Source organism: Triturus cristatus, chromosome 2_2 (genome assembly GCF_964204655.1).
Source record: "Triturus cristatus chromosome 2_2, aTriCri1.1, whole genome shotgun sequence".
In the NCBI taxonomy this organism is placed as follows: domain Eukaryota; kingdom Metazoa; phylum Chordata; class Amphibia; order Caudata; family Salamandridae; genus Triturus; species Triturus cristatus.
In genome coordinates, this window is record NC_140582.1 from 1,086,629,838 (window position 1) to 1,086,651,187 (window position 21,350).

The 21,350-nt window shown below is 44.9% G+C and overlaps 1 protein-coding gene across 3 annotated transcripts in view; it reads right to left on the reverse strand.

Annotated features, from left to right (window-relative positions):
• Positions 1 to 21,350, reverse strand: part of ST3GAL5 (ST3 beta-galactoside alpha-2,3-sialyltransferase 5) — a 495,924-nt gene that overhangs the window by 20,403 nt on the left and 454,171 nt on the right. For all 3 annotated transcript variants that reach the window (XM_085642613.1, XM_085642614.1, XM_085642612.1), the window contains one exon: positions 17,248 to 17,434. In XM_085642613.1, coding sequence (XP_085498739.1) covers positions 17,248 to 17,434 — 187 coding nt within the window. The remainder of the gene's footprint in view (positions 1 to 17,247; positions 17,435 to 21,350) is intronic.

Consider the following 21,350-nt stretch of genomic DNA (forward strand, 5'->3'; position numbering starts at 1 on the left):
AATCCCTAACTATAACATGTCTGAAACCTATGGTTTTTTCAGTGAATTTCAAAGGTTTTTTAAATGCTAACTATAACATGTCTGAAACCTATGACTTTTTCAGTGAATTTCAAAGATTTCTTAAATGACAATTTTTAAATGTAATAATAGTTATATTTTTTTTATACTGATTTTCTACATTTTTTAAACTATTTTTACATATTTTTGTTTTAAATTACATTATATATTTTTAATATAAATAAAAACAATATTTTTTTTTTTAAATATTGAAACATTTTATTGTTTTATTTTTTTTATATATAATTATATTATTTTCTTTATTGTTTTTTCCCCCTCAATTGTTTTGGGGAGTCGCGCACCCAAAGCATACCTTTCTCGATTGCTGCGCGGAACCTAGCCACCATTTTAGGATTGTTATGTAGGATCCGCGTAGGATGGGCGATGGGTGCGTATTTTCGTGCGCAATCGCTATGCGACCGGTACGCGACTCCAGGCGCATACGTGACACATACATATTACTTTACGCGCCGCTCGCGTGCCTGAGCGTGATGTCATATGCGCGTGCACACCAGGGGGCCGTGCTGAGCGCTGCGTGCGTGACTCGTAATTTGCCCGTAAGAATAAAAATTAGGACCTATCACTAATTTCTATTCTCCCAGGGGGTCCCATCCCCCGGGGCCTATATACAAGGTTGGGGACCGTGGCCGGAGCCCCAATGCCCCCACGGCTCCCTGCGTCCTTCGGGAGCCGGCATTGCTTTTCCACACGGGGAGCTGCTAACATGCAGCTCCCTGTGTGGGCCATCGACGGCCCCAGGAAGGGGGCCACGTGGCCCCCCCTCCCACAATATAAAAAGCCCCGGGGGGTGGTGGTCCCCGGGGGTTGGGGGAGGCCTTTGAGCCCCCCACCCACTCATTTTCTTTTTAAATCCCTGGGGGGTGGCGGTCCCCGGGACTGAGGGGCCTCTGTGGGCCCCCCATCAAATGTAATATTTTCTACCCCCGGGATTTGGCCCTCTTAGGGGCTAATTATTAAAGAAGCGCGGGAGCCCGCGCTTTTTTTTTAAATTATTTTTTTTTTAACGGCCGGATCACCATGAGTGCATTTTGCCTTTTTTGGGGCCCTGGGGGTCCTTGTGGGACCCCCCTTAGCAGGTCTAGAGGGTCAGGGTATTTCTACCCTGCCCCCTTTATACGTTTTGCACACTTGATCCACTGATTTCTTGAGCCTCGCTTCTACTGAATAAACAGGTAGAAGGGTGCCTTCAAGGGATTTTTTTGACAATTAGTTTGTATGATTTCAATTATTATTTGAAAGTAGGTTGGTTATATACCTACAATTATCCCTTGTTGTATTCTTAAATCAACTTAGATTATCAGAGTCAAAGTTAAATAAAGTGCGAATGAATCATCACATATTAAACTCAATGTAATAGAGACAATGAATCAGAAGGAGGAGATAAAGTCGGGTGTATATATAAAAATTGAATTTATATTCAAAGTTCAAAAGGGTACTTCAAATAACAACAATTGATACAGTGAAAGGAAATATTTCAATTATTGATGCCTTCACTTTCAAATTGATCAAACACTTTTTCACAATGGTATAATTTTCTCTGGAAAACAGTGTGAGAGTCGACGTTTCGGTCTTTAGATTTTCTTTAACAAGACCATCTTCAGGACAAATTTATTTACAAGGTTAACCCCTCAAAAAGCTGTTAGTTCTTATATCGAAGGTAGAAATGAAGGGGCGTCAAGTCGCAAATGCGTAACTGCCCCAAAATATCGCAGTTAATAAGATTCTAGCGATTATATAAATGCCCACGTTTCAGTCTGAAGGCTGTTTTTTAAATCACGCATGCACGTCGGTATTGCGAGCCAACTCTCGTGTTTATTTACCGGCACCGTTTAAGACTCAGAAGGTTGCAAAGGTATCCACGAATTAATCTGTAGACTAATCTGACGATTTGACTCATCCATACACGTCTGGTTGGTTCGCCGTCCAGACGTGTATGGATGAGTCAAATCGTCTGTTTAGTCTACAGATTAATTCGTGAGTCATTTATTTGATAAATTAGGAGGAAGGAATGTTTTTTTTTTTTACTGAAAAGTGCATTCCCGGCTGTTGTATTGTGAAAGTGTCCGCGTGGCCTGGTTTCACTTCTGGTGAGAGAGTGGAAGAGTCTGTTTGGATCTAAAGGGGTTCTGCTGTTGGACAGGGCCGGCGCGACACGTCATCAGAAAACACAGCTAATGGAAAGCGATGTCCCAGAAGTGTGGAGCAGTGCCATGAGAGGTCCCCCGCAGTATGACCGTACCATGTAACCCATGTGCCGCCTCCAGGGTACAGAAGGCAGAAGCGGCATCCATCGCAGGTCCTCTTGAAGACCGTTGGAGCACTAATTCCACATTTTTTAACTAGGGCATTTTAACCTTGTTGTTCCTGCCGGATACAAAGAGAAGATCCTGTGTTATTCAGTGCCCTCGTTACCTTTTCTATGGGTAGTGGTGCTTGTCACTTCGTTGCCCCGCCGGTGCACACGACTGGGCTCCCCACCTCGTGTGCCATCTGCAGAGCCTCTGCCCTCGGATCACTGGTTTTGGTTTCTGGAGTGGCAACATAAACAGATGCTCCCAAAGGACTAGCCTGAACACTTAGGTGAATATCCCCTGCGCCAGCATTCCGCGGAAATTCTTTCCTAGCTCTCCAACGTCGATGACGATGTCATACTAGCACGGCTCCGCTCGCGACACCGTATGACAACATAGGAGCCATAAGAGGACCTTGTTGCCGTGCTGACGTCAGTTCCACCCATTTCTTCAGTCCCACCGAGGTAAACAGGTGGACCGACACATTTTCACATGTTTACATAGTATACTAAATAAGGAATATGCTACTTACCAGTATGCATCTGTTCTTGGCATGTAGAGCTGCAGATCTACACACTTTTGCATAGATCGCCATCTGGTGTTGGGCCTGGATGTTTGCAGTTTGTATTTCCTCTTGGAAAGTCTTTGGAAGTCAAGAGGTCGGTGACTCCTCCTTTGGATCGTATTGCGCATGGGCTTCGGCTCCATCCTCAGATTGTTTTTCGCCAGCAGGGAAAGATGGAGCGTAGTAATAACAATGAAGAAACCCATGTGTGTATCTAAATAAGATAAACTGGAACAGATACAGGTAGCCGGGGAGGCGGGTGGGCGTGTGTAGATCTGTAGCTCTACATGCCAAGAACAGATACATACTGGTAAGTAGCATATTCCGTTCGAGGCATATGAGCTGCAGATTACACACTTTTGCATAGACTATATAGCAGTCCCCAACCTTAGCGGCGACCACCGGTATCTGTTGCAGTGGTTTGAAATAGTGTTTTATGTACAGCCTGGCCCACACTAGCTTGTTGCTTAGTTTGCACATCTACACAATAGTGTTTGGTGAAAGTGTGCGGTGTTGACCATGTAGCTGCTTTGCAGATATCATCTAATGGGATGTTCCCTAAAAATGCCATGGAAGCCCCTATCTTTCGTGTAGAATGGGCTTTAGGGGGAACGGATAGCGTTCGTTTTGCTTTGTGGTAGCAAATCTGGATGCATTTTACAATCCACCTATCTATCCCTGATTTTGAGATGGGGTTGCCCTTGTGTGGTGGAGAGAAAGAGACAAACAGTTGTTTGGTCTTGCGGAAAGGTTGTGTTCTCTCGATGTAGTAGAGTAAGGCTCGTTTGACATCTAGCTTGTGCAGAGCCCTTTCTGCAACGGTCTGTGGTTGCGAGAAAAATACTGGTAGTTCTACAGATTGGTTTAGGTGAAAAGGGGAAATGACTTTAGGTAGGAATTTTGGGTTGGTACGGAGAACAACCTTGTTATGGTGCATTTGAAGAAAAGGTTCTTGTATGGTAAGTGCTTGTATCGCACTGACCCTTCTAAGGGAAGTGATGGCTACAAGGAAAGCTGTTTTCCATGTTAGGAATTGTAGTTCGCATTTGTGCAAAGGTTCGAAGGGAGGCCCCATTAGCCTTGTGAGAACGATATTTAAGTTCCACACAGGTGAGGGTGGTACTCTGGGGGGAATTATTCTTTTCAGGCCTTCCATGAAGGCTTTAATGGCAGGTACTCTGAAGAGTGATAGATGTTGCCGGTTTTGTAAGTAAGCTGCAATTGCTGCGAGGTGTAGTCGAATGGACGTATAGGCTAGATTACACCTTTGTAGGTGGAGTAAGTAGCCTATGATGTGTTGGATGGACACGTCCAGGGGATTGATGGTGTTGTTATGGCAATAATCAACAAATCGTTTCCACTTGGCAGCGTAGCAAGCTCTAGTGGTAGGTCGTCTAGCTTCTCTGATGACGTTCATACAGTTAGGGGGAAGATTTAGGTACCCAAATTCTAGGATTTCAGGAGCCAGATCGCAAGGTTGAGCTGAGCTGGGTCCGGGTGTCTGATCTCTCCATGGTTCTGGGTTAGGAGGCATGGTGAGAGGTGTAGTTTTTGGTGTGGTACTACAGTGAGTTCCAGCAGCGTAGTGTACCACGGTTGTCTGGCCCACGTTGGAGCTACTACGATTAGTGTGAGGGAGTGATGTAGTTTGCGCACCACTAATGGAATGAGTGGGAGAGGCGGAAAAGCGTACGCAAATTTGCCTGACCAGTTCATCCATATCGCATTTCCTTTGGACAATGGGTGTGGGTATCTGGCGGCGAAGCTTGGGCATTTTGTGTTTTCGTGGGTGGCAAAGAGGTCTATCTGTGGATGCCCCCACATTTGAAAGAACGGATGAAGAACCTGTGGGTGAAGTTCCCACTCGTGGATTTGTTGTGTCTGTCTGCTGAGCAGATCTGCCACGGTGTATTGGACTCCTGGGACATGTTGAGCTAGGAGAAAGATTTTGTGGGGAATTGCCCATCTACATATACTCTGTGCTAATTGAGAGAGCTGTGGAGAATGTGTGCCGCCTTGTTTTTGTATATAATACATGGCCGTCATGTTGTCTGTGCGAATGAGGACTGCCTTGCCTGAAATCTGTGTTTGAAAAGATTTTAGGGCTAAAAAGATTGCTAGTAACTCCAGAAGGTTGATATGGAGTAACTTTTGTTGAGGCGTCCATGTGCCCTGCACGGTGAGATGTAATAGGTGAGCTCCCCAGCCGGAGAGCGATGCGTCCGTTGTTAGTATTATCTGGGGAACCAGGTCCAGGAACGGTCGACCTTTGGAAAGGTTTGTGGTGTTCCACCACTGCAGAGAGCGATGGGTGCGACCGTCTACCAACACCAGATCTGTCAGTTGACCTTGGGCCTGGTTCCACTGGTGCGCTAAGCACTCTTGGAGGGGACGCATCTGGAGTCTTGCGTGGGGCACTATGAAAATGCAAGAGGCCATCATCCCTATTAGTTGCATGAACACTCGTGCTGGAAGGGAGTGTTGAGGTATGAATTTTTGTCGTAAAGCCTGAAAGCCTACCCCAATCCGGCCAGGATTGCAAGCAATCGCTTTTGAGGTGTCTATGGTGGCACCGAGGTATTGTTTTATGTAGGATGGTCGTAGCTGGGACTTTTGGTGGTTCACCGTGAAGCCTACTTGGTGAAGTAGTTCGATTGTGGTGGTGGTGTGTTGTACACACTGATTGTATGAAGTGGCTTTTATCAGCCAATCGTCTAGGTATGGGAAGATGTGAATGTGCTGTCTTCTCAAGTGTGCCGCCACCACTGCCAGGCACTTGGTGAATACCCGTGGTGCTGTTGTGACTCCGAACGGGAGCACTTTGAATTGGTAGTGTTGTCCGTCCACTACAAATCTGAGGTACTTTCTGTGAGCATGGTGCACTGGAATGTGGAAGTATGCGTCTTTCAAGTCCAGAGTGGCGAGGAAGTTGTTTTGGGAGAGGAGCGGAAGTACCTGCTTAAGCGTTACCATATGAAAATGGTCTAAGTGTATGTATGTGTTTAGGGGCCGGAGATCAATAAGAGGTCGCAGAGTCTCGTCCCTTTTTGGTATGAGAAAATATAGGGAGTAGACCCCCATATTTTGTTGATTGACAGGAACGTGTTCTATTGCCTGTTTTTGTAGGAGGGAGATTACCTCCTGCTTTAGTAATTTTGAATGTTCTTGTGACAATGGGCGTTGCCTGGGTGGAATGTTTGGGGGGGTAGATGTTAGTTCTAGGCAGTAGCTTGACCGAATTATTTGGGTCACCCATTTGTCTGAGGTGATGGTCGCCCAGACATGAAGGAAATTTTGGAGTCTGCCCCCGACCGGAGTGGAATGGTGTGGGGGGAGCGGGGGGAAGTCATTGGGTAGGAGGTGTGGCAGAACGGGCGTTGCTGGTTTTGCCTCTGCCCTTGTTGTTGTTACCCCTGTAGCGGCCTCTTTGGTAACCTTTTGTAAAGGTGGTCTGAGTAGGGGATTTATATGATGTGGACGCTGTGTCTGAGGAGTAGCCTCTGGATGTACTCCGAAAGGAGGAGCGGCGAAAGGAGCGTCTGGGCGGGTGTGACTGTAAGGCCCCCATGGATTTTGCGGTATCCGTATCTTTTTTCATTTTTTCTAAGGCCTCATCCACCTTTGGCCCAAATAGATGTTCCTGGTCAAAGGGATGGTTAAGGATGGAGGCTTGTACTTCTGGTTTAAAACCAGATACCCTTAGCCAAGCATGGCGACGGAGAAGGACGCTGGTGTTGATGGCCCTGGAGGCTGTGTCTGCTGCATCTAGGGCACAACGTATGGAGGTATTTGTGATTGTTTTACCCTCTTGAATTAACTCGTTGGCCCTAGCTTTATATTTTTCAAGGAGATGGTGCATTATGCTTTCTAACTCGTCATAATGAGTTCTGTCATATCTGGCCAGTAGTGCCTGTGTGTTTGCTATACGCCATATGTTGGCCGCCTGGGATGCTGTGCGTTTGCCTGATGCATCTAGTAGTTTTGATTCTTTGTCAGGTGGTGGTGCATCACCTGACGCTTGTGAATTTGCCCTTTTACGTGCAGTAGATACTACTAAAGAATCTAGTGGCGCTGGTCCTCTGATGTAGGAGGGATCTGAGGGAGCAGGTTTGTATTTTTTTTTAAATATGTGGGTTAATGACCCTGGCTCTAACTGGGTCCTTAAAAACTTCTGGCGCATGCTTAACCACTCCTTTGAGCATGGGCAGTATGGAGGTGGACCTATGTGCTGTATCAAATGTGTCTAGGAGGAAATCTTCCTCCACGGGTCGGTATGCAATTCCACCCCGTGATAATGTGCCGCCCTTTGCAGAAGATGGTTGAACCCTAATGAATCTTCTGGGGGAGATGGCCTAGAAGGGTAAAGATCATCTTGTGGGACATTGGGGATATCTGGAATATTGTAATCGTCCCATGGGTCTGGGGATCCTGTAGGGGTGGGGTCCTGTGGCACATCCCCTATATCATGATATGGGTCCCCCTGATCATCATCGTCTGGAGACGGGGTCGGAGAACAATGAGGTGGGGGTGGAGAGGGCAGAGGGGGTGAAGGTGGGGAAGGAGGTGGAGGGGGAGGGGAAGGTATTCTGAAAGGAGAGGTAGCAGAGTCCTTCCTCTTTGGAGGTGGAGGAGGAGCAGGCTTCTCCAAATGTCTCTTTTTGGTAGAGAGTGTCAAATGTCCAGTTTTCGGATCCTTGGTGAGAGTTTTTTGCAAGGGATCCAGTGTAAATAGTTCTGGTGAGGTTATTTGGTCCTTCGGCGCCGAAGCCGATGTCTTTTTAGTTTTTTCCGCGCCGGTTTGTTGCTTAGAACCCGGCTTGGGAACCTCCGGTCTCTTGGTCGGCACCGAGATGGGCTTCGGCTTGGAAGTGTCGGTGGCCTTGTGTGGTTTGGTCGGTACCGAAGATGGCGTCGGTACCGAAGAGCTGAGTTTCGACCCCGAGGGCTTCGGTGCGGAGCTCTGTGTCGAGGTGGAGGCCGGTTTCTTTTTCGGTGGCAAAGTGTGTTTCTCGGCACCGCTGGTAGGCTGGCTCGAGCCCGAGCCGCCGGAAGGCTTACTTGGCTTCTTCACCGGGCCCGAAGGCGGGGTGTGTGAAGCAGTGTCTCTGGTCTTGCTTAGGCCCGGAGGCGAAGGCGTGACCCAAACCTTTTTGGATGTCGGCGCGGGTGTGGGGGGGGAGGGGGCGGGTAGATTGGTACTCACGACCCTCTGCGCCGGAGTGATGTCTTCCACATCTGACTCGTCGGCCTCGGAAGCGTGGACGAGGTCCTCTTCGGTGCGATGCTGTTCCGGATCTTCGATGTCGTCTCCGAAGATGTCGACTGGAATGGACGTCGAGGAGTGTGCCATGTTCCTTCTGGCTCTTCGGTCCCGAATAGTCTTTTTGGATCGGAAAGACTTACAGGCCTGACAGTCTCGAGCCTCGTGTTCAGGGGAGAGGCAGAGGTTGCATACCTCATGAAGATCGGTGTGGGGAAATTTGGACCCACATCGAGGGCACTTTTTAAATGGAGTTCTTTCCATGAGCCGGGACCGGAGCTTGGGTAGGCCGGAAGGCCGCCGTCGACGACTTGAACCGAAGGTTTGTGCCGATGAGAAGGTGCGTTGATTGAAGAGATCGCGATCGAAACAATACCGCGATTTAGGGTGAGGATTGCGCGTCAATCGTTGAACTGGAAGCTGTTCGGAACCGGAGCGCGAAGATTACATCCGAGCCCGATGGCGGAAAAAAACAATCTGAGGATGGAGCCGAAGCCCATGCGCAATACGATCCAAAGGAGGAGTCACCGACCTCGTGACTTCCAAAGACTTTCCAAGAGGAAAAACAAACAGCAAACATCCGGACCCAACACCAGATGGCGATCTATGCAAAAGTGTGTAATCTGCAGCTCATATGCCTCGAACACACATATATATATATATATATATATATATTCACTGAAAAAAACATAGGTTTCACACATGTTATAGTTAGCTGGACATTTTACTGATAAAAAACCAATGAAATTCCCCCGTTATAGTTACTGTAGGCAACTATAACTCACGCGACCGTAATCCTCTGCTGATGCTAATACTGTATTTAGACACTTATTTGCCCATGCCTTCTTCCATTAAATTTTAGCTATACATATATTACAAATATTTTTTTTTCATAAAGACACATATGTCATCAGCAAAGGATTACGGTCGCGTGAGTTATAGTTGCCTACAGTAACTATAACGGGGGAATTTCATTGGTTTTTTATCAGTAAAATGTCCAGCTAACTATAACATGTGTGAAACCTTCGCGCACCGCGTGCCCACGTTACGCTAGATGGGCCATGAACGCACGATGCGCTTCGCGCACCGTGCGCACATGGAGGACATATGATGAGCATCGTTGTGACAGGTAAAATATATGTTTTGTGTAGCACTATTAAGCCATGCACAAAAGGTGCCCTTCGGGCACCTTTTGCACACGGGGTGGGGAGAATGTGGATATATATATTTTTTTTTTATTACGGTAAGCGTAATCGGCGAAATTTTCGAAAAAAATAAAATTGCCTTTTTTCACTTGGGGGATCGTTGGGGACTCCCTCGACATGGCTAGGTGCTTGGGAGCTGTGTAAACAGCCCCTTTACATGTTTTTGCACTTGGTTTTTCAACCCCCTGTCAGAGTGCGAGAGAGAAAATGGCGGCCGCCGCTTCCTGATTTCGACCGATTCGAATGTTTACTAAGATCTAAGGGCCAATCAGAATCGCGCTCGCGCACGCCACCGTACGCGTACGGTAAGCGCACCGTAAGCTGGCTCAGATATATATATTGATTTAAAGGCTATTTTTTCAGAATCTACTGAACAGATTTACACCAAACCTACAAAAGGCACTTCCTTGACCTGAGGACTACCTCTCTGCCAAATTTCAAGTAATTCTGTTCAGCCGTTCGGGCTGTAGCTGTGTCTAAAGGTCCTATGGAAAAATGCATGGGAAAAACGCGTTTTGGGACCCCCCTTTTATCTCAGCCCCCGCTTGACGAATCCCCCCGAGACTTTCAGGGTAGGAGCGGAGCGTAGCGCCCCACCTATTTTGAAAAATTCGCGAGGATTCGTCAACCGGCGCCAAAGTTATTCAAAATAGAATGTTGCGGATTTCCTATGGAAACGTGGTCCTAACTATAACTACCTACTGGCGACCGCCAGTAGGTAATATATATATATATATATATATATACACACACACACACAAATGCAGAAATAGCAACAGATCAAGCATTTCTCACTATTAAAACATAAGCATGATTAAGACATATTAAAAAAATTCATGCCAAACTGTAAAAGCATCTTTTTGGTAGAAACAGGTGGACAACGGGGAGGCGGGTGGGACAATGAGGAATCCACAGGCAGATACTGTATCCACCAGAAAAAGCGTTACCGAAGGTAAGTAACTTGCTCTTCTGATGGATACTTCTGCCTGTTGATTCCTCACCTTTTGAATAGAATCCTCAAGCCGTACCTCACCCGGAGGAGGGTGTCCACCTGACTAGACCAAAAAATCTTGCAAAACAGATCGAGCAAAATGGCCATCCCTCCGATCCTCCGAATCCAATAATAATCGAATAATTTTTAGTGGAAATTATATTGAAAATAATACTTTAAAAATACTTTTATTAATACATTTTAAGAAACACTTAAAGGAAAACTTTTGTTTATAATTAATTCAAAGATATTTCATACTTTACAAATTACGCCGAAGTCGCGACCCCAGCAAGACTTTTCAAAATGGCTACTGGAATGCGCGCAGCCATCGTGTAGATTGTGCGTAGGGTGCACGACTTCTGTATAATATTTTAAAAAAAGAAAAAGAATGAATATAGATTTCCTACCAAAAAATTATTCACAATTTAAAAAATAAATAAATATGTATCTATATCCACAAACAGCCTCCGAGCAAAGGGGCCCCCGACCCTACAGGGCGGCCTCAGAACAATGGGCACGGAGCAGCCCATCAATTAACTCTCCATTAACAAACACGATGAGGCCCATTACCGGAGTCACAGCATTTTAATTGCAGGCACAGCAGCGCAGTAAGTTTCTCCTTCTCCTTACGTGTTTCGACAACATTTGTCTTGATCACAGGTAGAGAGATCTGAAAGTGCGAAGTGCATTTCTGCGCACCTTTTATTTTAAAAGTCAAATGACAGTCTCTTAGAAACTTCAGTCCCCCACGATGCATTTTGCTTGGCAGTTGTAATGTGATGCATGGAATCTTGTTACATCCATATGCCTTTTCAATAAAAAGTTCAATTCTTTCGTGCATGCATCAAATCTCATAGTGGGTTCATTTACTCACGATGTCTTGTGCTTGCTTAATGTGCCAAGTGCTCGCTTTTCATTTGGTCTTACAACAATGCCAGTCCTCCGGCACGATCAGAGCAGGGAATCCTCCCTGTCTGAATCCCTTTATTGAAAAGGCATATGGATGTAACAAGATTCCATGCATCATATTTCTTTTTTGAAAACTTTAGTTTTCGTTTTAATACAAACAATCAAATTTCACACCCCTCCCCCCGACATCAGAAATAAGCAGTACATACAGGTCCAATCAGCAAACATATACATATGTAGTACCTTGGAGTGAGGCAGGCCACCGGCCACAGCGCGAGAGTATCCGGGTCAGCCCCGCTCAGTGCCGCACAGGATCAGCCTCGCCTTCATCACCTCCCCCCTTCCCCTCCGAAGATAGCGGGGAATACAGCTCCCTACTCGTTCCCTCCGACTCACTCTGCAGCGATTGCCCTTCCTCCGCCAACCCCTCCATACACAGAACTCGCCACTCCAGAAGGTCCCCCTGCAACTTTCCATGCATCATATTACAACTGCCAAGCAAAATGCATCATGGGGACTGTAGTTTCTAAGAGACTGTCATGTGACTTTTAAAATAAAAGGCGCTCAGAAATGCACCATTCATGAATGATGTAACATGTGACGTCATCAGCAGTGCTTTGCGGGGCGCGAGTTATTGTTAGCTGAACTCACTAGAACGCCGGAATTTCTATGGTTTTGTACGAGTGAAATGTCCAACTAACTAAAACGTTCCTGAAACCTATGTTTTTTTCAGTTAATATAAATATATATATATACATCCACATACATACATCCCTATAAAGACCTAAATATGCATATACAGAGACACACACACACACATATATATTCACTGAAAAAACCATAGGTTTCACACATGTTATAGTTAGCGGAAATTTTACTGATAAAAAACCAGTGAAATTCCCCCGTTATAGTTAGTGCAGGCAACTATAACTCACGCGACCGCAATCTTCTGCTGATGACATATGTGTCTTTATGGAAAGAAAATATTTGTAATATATGTATAGCTAAAAATGTATGGAAGAAGACATGGGTAAATAAGTGTCTAAATACAGTATTAGCATCAGCAGAGGATTGCGGTCGCGTGAGTTATAGTTGCCTGCACTAACTATAACGGGGGAATTTCACTGGTTTTTTATCAGTAAAATTTCCGCTAACTATAACATGTGTGAAACCTATGGTTTTTTCAGTGAATTTGCAAGGTTTTTTAAATGCTAATTCCTAACTATAACGTGTGTGAAACCTATGGTTTTTTCAGTGAATTTGTACGGTTTTTTAAATGCTATGTTACTTTACGCCATTCGTGGCGTGCGCGCCCACTTAACGCAGTTCGTTCCGTGCGCGCACGGTGCGCTTCGCGCACCGTGCGCGCACAGTAAGCACGCGGTGCGCTTCGCGCACCGCGCGCCCACTTTACGCAGTTAGTGCCGTGCACGCACGGTGGGCACGCGGTGCGCTACCCACGTTACGCTAGATGGGCCATGTACGCACGATGCGCTTCGCGCACCGTGCGCACATGGAGGACATATGATGCACTTCGTTTTGAAAGGTAATATTTTAATTTTTCGTAATTTTTATAAGTGGGGTGGAGAGAATGTTGTTAATTTTTTCTTTTATTATTTTTGTTTAAAATATTGTGGATTTTTCACACATCTAATAAGCCCTGCACATTTGGTGACCTGCGGCCACCAAAAGCACAGGGGGTGGGGTGAGTGTGGATAGTGTTTTTTTTTTTTACATTTTTTACCGTACGGTAAGCGTAATCGGCGAAATTAGCGAAAAAATAAAAATGGCATTTTTGGCCTTGGGGGGTCTTTGGGGACTCCCTCAACATGGCTATGTGTGTGGGAGCTGTCTAAACAGCCCCTTTACATGTTTATTGGTTTTATTTAACAACCTAGCTCTCAGTGCGAGAGAGAAAATGGCGGCCGCCGCTTCCTGGTTTCGGCTGTTTGGAATGTTTACTAAGATCTAAGAGCCAATCAGAATCGCGCTCGCGCACGCCACCGTACGCGTACGGTAAGCTTACGGTAAGCGTACCGTAAGCTGGCTCAGATATATATATTGATTTAAAGGCTATTTTCTCAGAATCTACTGAACAGATGTACACCAAACCTACAAAAGGCACTTCCTTGACCTAGGGACTACCTCTCTGCCAAATTTCTAGTAATTCTGTTCAGCCGTTCGGGCTGTAGCCCTGTCTAAAGGTCCTATGGAAAAATGCTTGGGAAAAACGCGTTTTGGGACCCCCCTTTTATCTCAGCCCCCGCTTGACGAATCCCCCCGAGACTTTCAGGGTAGGAGCGTAGCGCCCCACCTATTTTGAGAAATTCGCGAGGATTCGTCAACCGGCGCCAAAGTTATTCAAAATAGAATGTTGCGGATTTCCTATGGAAAAGGGGTCCTAACTATAACTACCTACTGGCGACCGCCAGTAGGTAATATATATATATATATATACACACACACGCATAGGTATAAGTATAGTATAGATAATATATACATTTGGGCAAGGTCCCAATTAAGACACAATAATGTCACAGACAACAAACGTACGAGGCAGAAGAGAGCCATGTAACTGGAAAAGAAAAGTGAAAGTGTGACAAGCCTCACACACAAAACAAAAAGAACGTCCGCTGGCACAGGAAAAAAAGGCCGACTGACTGGTGGAGCTGCAACAGGCCCAGAAGGTTATCTTGTGATGGAAGACTGCAGGTTGAAAAGCCTTGTTAGAGAGAAATCAAGACTGGCATTCGTGTTCACGTAATACTAACACCCTGAAGGTTAGAATAGGAATGCCTCAGAAACATCCAATAGTAAGTGAGTCAGACAGAGAAATACCTGGCTGGGGTATTGAAGAGAGAAGGTACATCATTGAACAATGACAAAGAACCTAAGAAGCAGAAGTGCAAATAATAGCATGCATGAAAAGATGAAGCCAAAAGTGTAAAGTACACACAAGAATACAAGTATGGACTCCAGGAAAGAGCATCTCTACATGAGACTGGGAACAGAAAAAATGCAGGAAGTCTAAACCTAAAGAAAGGAAATCCTGAGGAATACCACAAATGTAGATCACAAAAAGCCTTCAATATATCACCATATAGAAAGAAAAAAACGACACCACATCTTCGAAATGGAAGTGAAGGCACAACAAGAGGAAGGAACTCTCAAGAGTGCAAAATCAAGGACTGATACACCCAACCCTGAATGGGCTAGACACACAAATACGTTCTGTGTAGGAACAGGAGAAAACCAAGAAGAAAATAGCAGTTAAAAAGAGGAACCAAGTCCTTGGTGAACCACTCTAAGAGAAAAAAGCCAAGGGTCAAAGACTCTTGCTAAAAGAGATAAACAGCCACCCCTCAGAACAAGGAGTATATGGTGAGGGCTGAAGAATAAGGATTTAGGCAGGTAAAGGCCATGGGCAATAGCTAACCTCAAAGAGAGGTGTGGTAACAAGAAGGGACATGGTAGGTCCCCAAAACAAAAAGACAGACATCGGTCTGCATAGATAAAGCAGTCAAATGAGACCAAGGGTGGTTGAACAAGAAAGCAGGCCCTTGAAATGATGAACTCACGGGGTGATGGACTCCTCAGAATCATGGTGCTTCTTCCAGGCACCACATACAGACTGAGTGTCTGTGGCATACATTTGTCGACTTCAGGACCCACAAGGCTTGAACCTCGAGGACATGAAAGTTTGTTTAAAAACACACTGTTCCATTCAACAAAAATGGGTAGGCCTAAAAACAGCCAGAGGAACTACTTACCGGACCAGCGTTGAAAGCGCGGAAAAGAAAAAACTGTCGTCAGAGCGTCGGGAGGGGCTATATATTGACTCCATGGATGTCACATCAGATAGTTGACATCACTATGGAGAAGCGCAACACCATCTACCGTCACGCAGAGGTACTGTTGGAAATTCTGGATCCAGGGGAGAATTATAAGGTAATGAATCTGCAGGTAGATGTCTCTATCAGACAGTCTCAATCTTGCACTCGCCAGTCTTTCCATGTATAGGATGAAATTTAACAGCTGATTGAAAAAGTGCGGATTCATGAGAGGACTGCCCAGTGCAGACAAAGCTCCCGTCCGGATCAGGTAGTCATCAGGCATCACGTGGTCTCAGCGCGTGTGAGGTCGGGCAGTGATCTTACTGTGTAAAAATAAATAATTAAAAAACAGGACATGCCTGCGTTTAGCCCTCCTACCGGCTCAATGTATCTGATATATATCTGAGAAACTCTGCTGCAGCCCAGCCCAGCATGGCTCAGAAGAGACAGACGTACTGGCAATGGCCACAACTATGGAGAGACACAACCCAGACTAAAACCACTTTTCAGCAGTGACTGTGAGAACATGGGCGTGTGATTCGTTAGATACCCTGAAGGAGAACAATGCATCTGCTCTCTGCTGTTTACATCTCTCACAGAGAGGGAGACGGATGCATTCCTGCTGCACAGCAAGGAAGGAGGGCGGGGGAAGCGGGAGCCACTGGGAGGGCTGCGAGACGGAGGAAAGGAGCAAAGACAATCATAGAGCAAGGAGCGGAGGAGAAACGAAGGGAGTGGAAAGAATAGTGGGTGGATTGGGGGTAAGAGACTGGACAGAATGAAGATATAAATGGACTGGAAGAGGAACCAAGTAGGAGCAAGGGGGTGGGGGGAGTTGGGGATCAGCAGAATTGAGCGGGCTACAGGGGAGAAACAAGCCAGACAAGCAGGAGGGAGCCACAGGCCGAGGAGAAGGAGGGAAGGAGAGTTTGCATATGTGAAGAGCTGTTCTAACTTTAAAAAAATAGTTCCCGACACAAAAGTAAAATAAGAAAAAAGCTGAAGACAAGCCATGGGGCTATGGTCCAGGGGAGTGAACGAGTTCCAAAAAGGAGGGACCAGGAAGAGGAATTACCCACTAACAAGCAAGGAACTTTTAAAAGACAAGCAATTAGACAAATGAAGTGATGGGCAGAGTCGAAGCCCACAAAGTACATACAACAGATCATACTGACAGCACAAGCGCTGTCTAGGCTCGACCTAAAAATGTGTTGGTAAAGTAAGGCAACCAAAAGACTACCAGAATCCCAACATGCAGCACAGTGACATTCCTTCAGTTCATTATGGTCTGCTGAAGGACATAGCATCTCACATGAACATCACTGCTTCCATATTTGTGGCTCCTTCAAGCAAGAGGGATGGTTGTTGATGAATTTATTGAAGATACCTGTGGCAGAGGACTGGTATAATACGCAAGCAATATTATTGGAGATGCATCTCTCACTAATGTTCTGAACTGTTTTCTCTTTATAGTAACGAAAGTATCTTTACCATTTTTTAGGAATCTCAGCTTGCTACCTTTGAAATGTTAGGCTTCTGTGACAAAGAGTTCTGTAAACCCCTTATTAACAGATGGAAAATACTTTAAGTGGAGAACCCAAACCGAGGTTGCCCACGTGCTTTCAGTCTCGTGGAAAGTGATAAATATTTTTTATTAAAAACTATTAAGAGCTGTTAACGGCAGAATCCCTCACTCTCCGCATGAACTGTGGGAACCATGACACGATGCAGTAAAAATACACTTTTTGAAAAATAAAGAAATGCATGAAGAGAGATGGCTAGACAACCTCAGTAAACGCCCGGAAAAGGTTTTTTGGTGAGAATTAAATACAACCGTATAGAAGATATTCACTTGGAAATGAGAAACAGAGCCATCTGTCTGGAAACAAGTTATAAGCAAGCAAAGAGTTGAAAATATAATTTACATCAAAAAGTATTAACTCACTTTCATAAGTCAGACTTTTTCTCCATTAGCCCTCGGATAAGCCTGAATTTGGTATTATAATGCGTAGCATTTTAAAAACGGAAAACAAGTAGAAAAATATGACATATGCCGCATAATCGTGTTTGCAAAGTAAACGCTGGACAATAAAATGTTCAGACTTGATAACTTACCAGCGACTCATTTTTCAGCATTGCTTGAAGCCAGCGGAAGTCCACGGTTTTAAAGAAGACAGCAACAAAGAGGCCATTGTGGCGATACTCCAGCTCCGACATTGGTGCTCCTTCCGGGTACGTCATCCTTATAGTAGTTTTGTTGCCAACGTCTTTGGTAAAGCCATGTACAGGCGCACTGTTCAATCTAAAAAGACAAAGAGGCGCATGAAATGTATCAGGCAAATGCAACTCTTTACAGTGGATAAGATGATCTCCATTGGTAAAGATACACCTATTATCTCACAATAGCAAAGGCCAATAAATCAAACTCATTTGGAGGTTTACCACACCCATCCATCCCACTAGGTTGTTACATTGGTTCTTTCGAGGGCGCCCAATCGGCACGGACATCCAATACATTTGCAGTCGTTACTGCAAATAGGAATGTTGAAATAGGAAAACTGAACTAAGTGCACAAACTAAATTTTACACAGAAAAACAGAAAAAGGCACAAGACTTGGAGCTGTAGGTGCTCCCATTTCCTAATCTCCAAACTATATGGATCTTGCAAGTCTGAAGGAAAGCCACCACTTTCAGAACCCACACAGAGGTCCCGGAAGATGCTCTGGGAGAGCCCGATGCACTGCATGACCTCTGTGTTTTAATAGACCACAAACGTATCAGCAGACAGACATGGTCAGCACTCCCATCTTGTCCACATAAAATGCTGGTGAGTCTGCCCAACATGCTAGAGACACTTTATTTACCTTTACAATACAGAGATTTAATTCTATGACAGTCATTCAAAGATTTAACTGCATCAGACATGGTGGAGGTCCTATTATTCTAGACTGGGTGGCCACGCAGCCACCATTCTTGACAGAGTTGTCGCTATAACGTGGTAAACCCTACAGCAGAGACATCAAGAGCAGACACCATGGAGGACCCTCTTATTAGTGGCGGTTCGACCACTAAAGGCATAGATGGAAGATAAGCAATTGTTTTGGCAAATCTCGGTTACTGCTCTCCTCCAGATCAAGCCTTTATCAACAACATTTCAAATGGCAGTGTCTGTAGCCACCGATTATTCTGCTGCTGTAATTAGTGAAATGTTTTGGAGTAACTGCGTGCACATACCTACGCGGACTGATTACCACTTGAAACAGAGGCACTGGAGTAAGCCTAGCCAGGGCATATTGATATATTAGATATATTAGTAAACTGAAGGTTATTAGCAGCAAGAACACCCCTTTCACTCATATCTGTATATGAGGTCAGGTTATGACGAACAAAACTGATGCAAGGTGCAAATATCATGCAAAATAGGTCATGCAAATCTAAGAGGGCACCAAGGTAGGAGGTTCCATAATGTAGAGAGGTCTGAACACTTTAACTATTTCTCACTGGTTATCAGAACCTAATAAAATACTCACTACAGCCCGGACGTGGTGGATCACCAAGTTATCTGTTCATGAAGATGAGCCTGTGTGGAATGCAAAGGAACCTTAATGACTGATCTATGCATCGATGCTATTTATGTTCACTTTCTCCGGGACAGAAATCTCTGGGTAAACCAATGTGATGTTTTAAAAACGTGTAAAAATGAATTAAAAGTTTTTTTAAAAGTGTTCTCTTAGTAAGAAAGTAACAAGGAAATAATTAGCATTGATAATATGTGCCCAGCAGTATTTTAGTTTGATCCCATTAAAGCAGGGCATTAAAAATAACCTGGCTAAAGTGGCAGATTTCCACCTCATCCCATCCTTTTTGCAGGGCAAGGATCAAGAATTAGGCGATGAGAAGGGAGTGCCTCTCTGCTACGAACTTGGTGCTGGGCCAGTGGTTTAGTTACAAGCTAGTAGCAGGGAGTAGTGCCGGACGCGTGTAGTGCACAACAGTCCTCCAGGCCTTGTTCTAAGAAGAGGCAAAGAGTGAGGGGATTTTGTACTTATAACATATGTAGTATCGAGTCTGAAAATTGAGCACTGGGGCTTCTCATCACATGGAAGTAAAACCCATGGAAAGTGCGTTCGGCGGACAGGGTCCGATTCAGAAATATGACACAGCCCAATAAGAACGCGCATTCACCATCACGTCTTTAGCGTGCACTGTTCTGACAGTGTATCTACAGAGTGTCAATAGATCAGTCAAGAGCCCAAGAACACTACAGGTTTACCATGGAAATCCCACAGTGCATTTGGATTTATTCAAGTGGTTATATATTCTCAAACACATAATCTGTGAGGGACTTCAGGTGGAGGCTCAACGACGAGGACCTGAAGGAGGATGTGAGTAGAGTGAGGAGATGGGAACGCATGTAAATTAGGACCTGAACATTAGTACAAGGACTCCCAGTCCATGTGATGCTGACCTGAAAAGAGATGCAAACACTGATGCTTCTTTAACAATTTAGGATATAAAACTCACAAGAAAAGGACCCACCGCATCGTTTTTACGGTTTTGAGAGGGGCCTGATCAGAGAATGTTTCCAGATTCCTTGGCATGCACAGAGCCCGATGAGGGAGAATGTGTTAATATTCCTTGGCATGTACAATCAAGAGTCCGACGAGGGAGATGGTGTCCAGATTCGTTGGCATGCACAGAGCTTTTATTCTGACCTTGGTTTCACGCAGGATACTCAAGGCTAGTAAAGAGTCAGATTTTAGTCCAAAGTCTGCATCGGTATCCATTGCTCACTTTGTATTATACTGTAGAATTTGTAGTGCTTTTTACCCGTGAGGAGTCCTTCAAGCATTTTGGGGTTGTTGAGCAGGAGACCACTTCATTGGTTATGCATGGTTGATATAGTGTGGGCAATTAATGCAAAAAAGCTGGAATGACATGCATGAGGTTCAGGTAGTTCCTAGAATTGCGGCACAAAGATCATGCAACTATAATCTAGAGGGCTGCAAGACTAAGGTGATAATGCTTGAATCCTTCTGGGGGATGCCTATGCGGGAGGAGGAAGTTTAAGATATGCTCTGAATAGAAGACGCCATTTCACAGTAATTACTTGTGACATACACGATCACTCTAAGATTCCTCACTTCCATCAAAGTGGGGGGTGGGAGTTCCTGAGGCAACATGGTAATTTCCAGTTGAAAAATGGATTCATAGGGGAGGGGAGATTAAGATGGTTAAGTAGCAACCTTAGCAACCTAGGTATTCATATTGACCATGGCCTAGGAAATAGGAGTCATGGTCCAAACATTTTGAAGCTGTCAGGGAGCCAGCGTTGCCACTGTCCTTGACAAGTTTCTCGATCTAGATGGGAATAGGTGGATTGATAGAACAGAGCATTGTTTGTCGACTATCTAAGTGGAATGATTTCTCGTCAGAATTTGGTAGCAAGAATGTATATTCCCTTGAAGTGTGGGGGCTGCTGCGACGCCAAGCCACGTTTCAGTGATAAAGAGGAGGTTTGATCCGGTGTCACACAAACATCAGATTCTGAATGTACTGGAGTTTTAAGTCACTGATCTTGTGATGATGAGGCCGCCAGACACATGGTAAGAGGAAGTAGCGGTTAATAATATGGATGGAGAACAAAAAGACAAAAAGAGAGGAAGACAGAAGGGCAGAGTCACTACTATGCTTCAGGTGGAAAAGCTGCATTTTGATGTGATAGGTGGAATAAGCAGTTAGTTAATAAGTGGAATAAACAATGAAAATTGAAGAAATGAAGAAAGAGTTGGGATCCAAAGAAGACAAGAGGATAATGGTGTGAAAGTAGAGAAGGATGGTCTAGGAGGCTGGCTTAGTATATGGTGCACACTTATTTAAATGATGCACTGGTCCAGGCAATCCTTATGGTGATTTTAGTGGTCTTTTATAACCATAGAAATCTCTCAAAGTGATAGCTCTGGAGAGCAGACTTCAGGCTTATCTTGAAGGAGTGTTAAGCAGTTTATATCAACAGTTTAATCTGTAGTATGGACTAGATTAAAAGAAACCACACAGGAGCAAGAATAAGTCTATTTATTAAAACACACTATCACGTTGGTATTTCTCCTACCCGGAGAGATCAACACAATACAGAAGAATACTTCAAATGCAGCCAAGTAAGTAGCACAAAATACTGTGGTCTCAAGGGGGGAGACCAAACCATATACTAAAAAAGT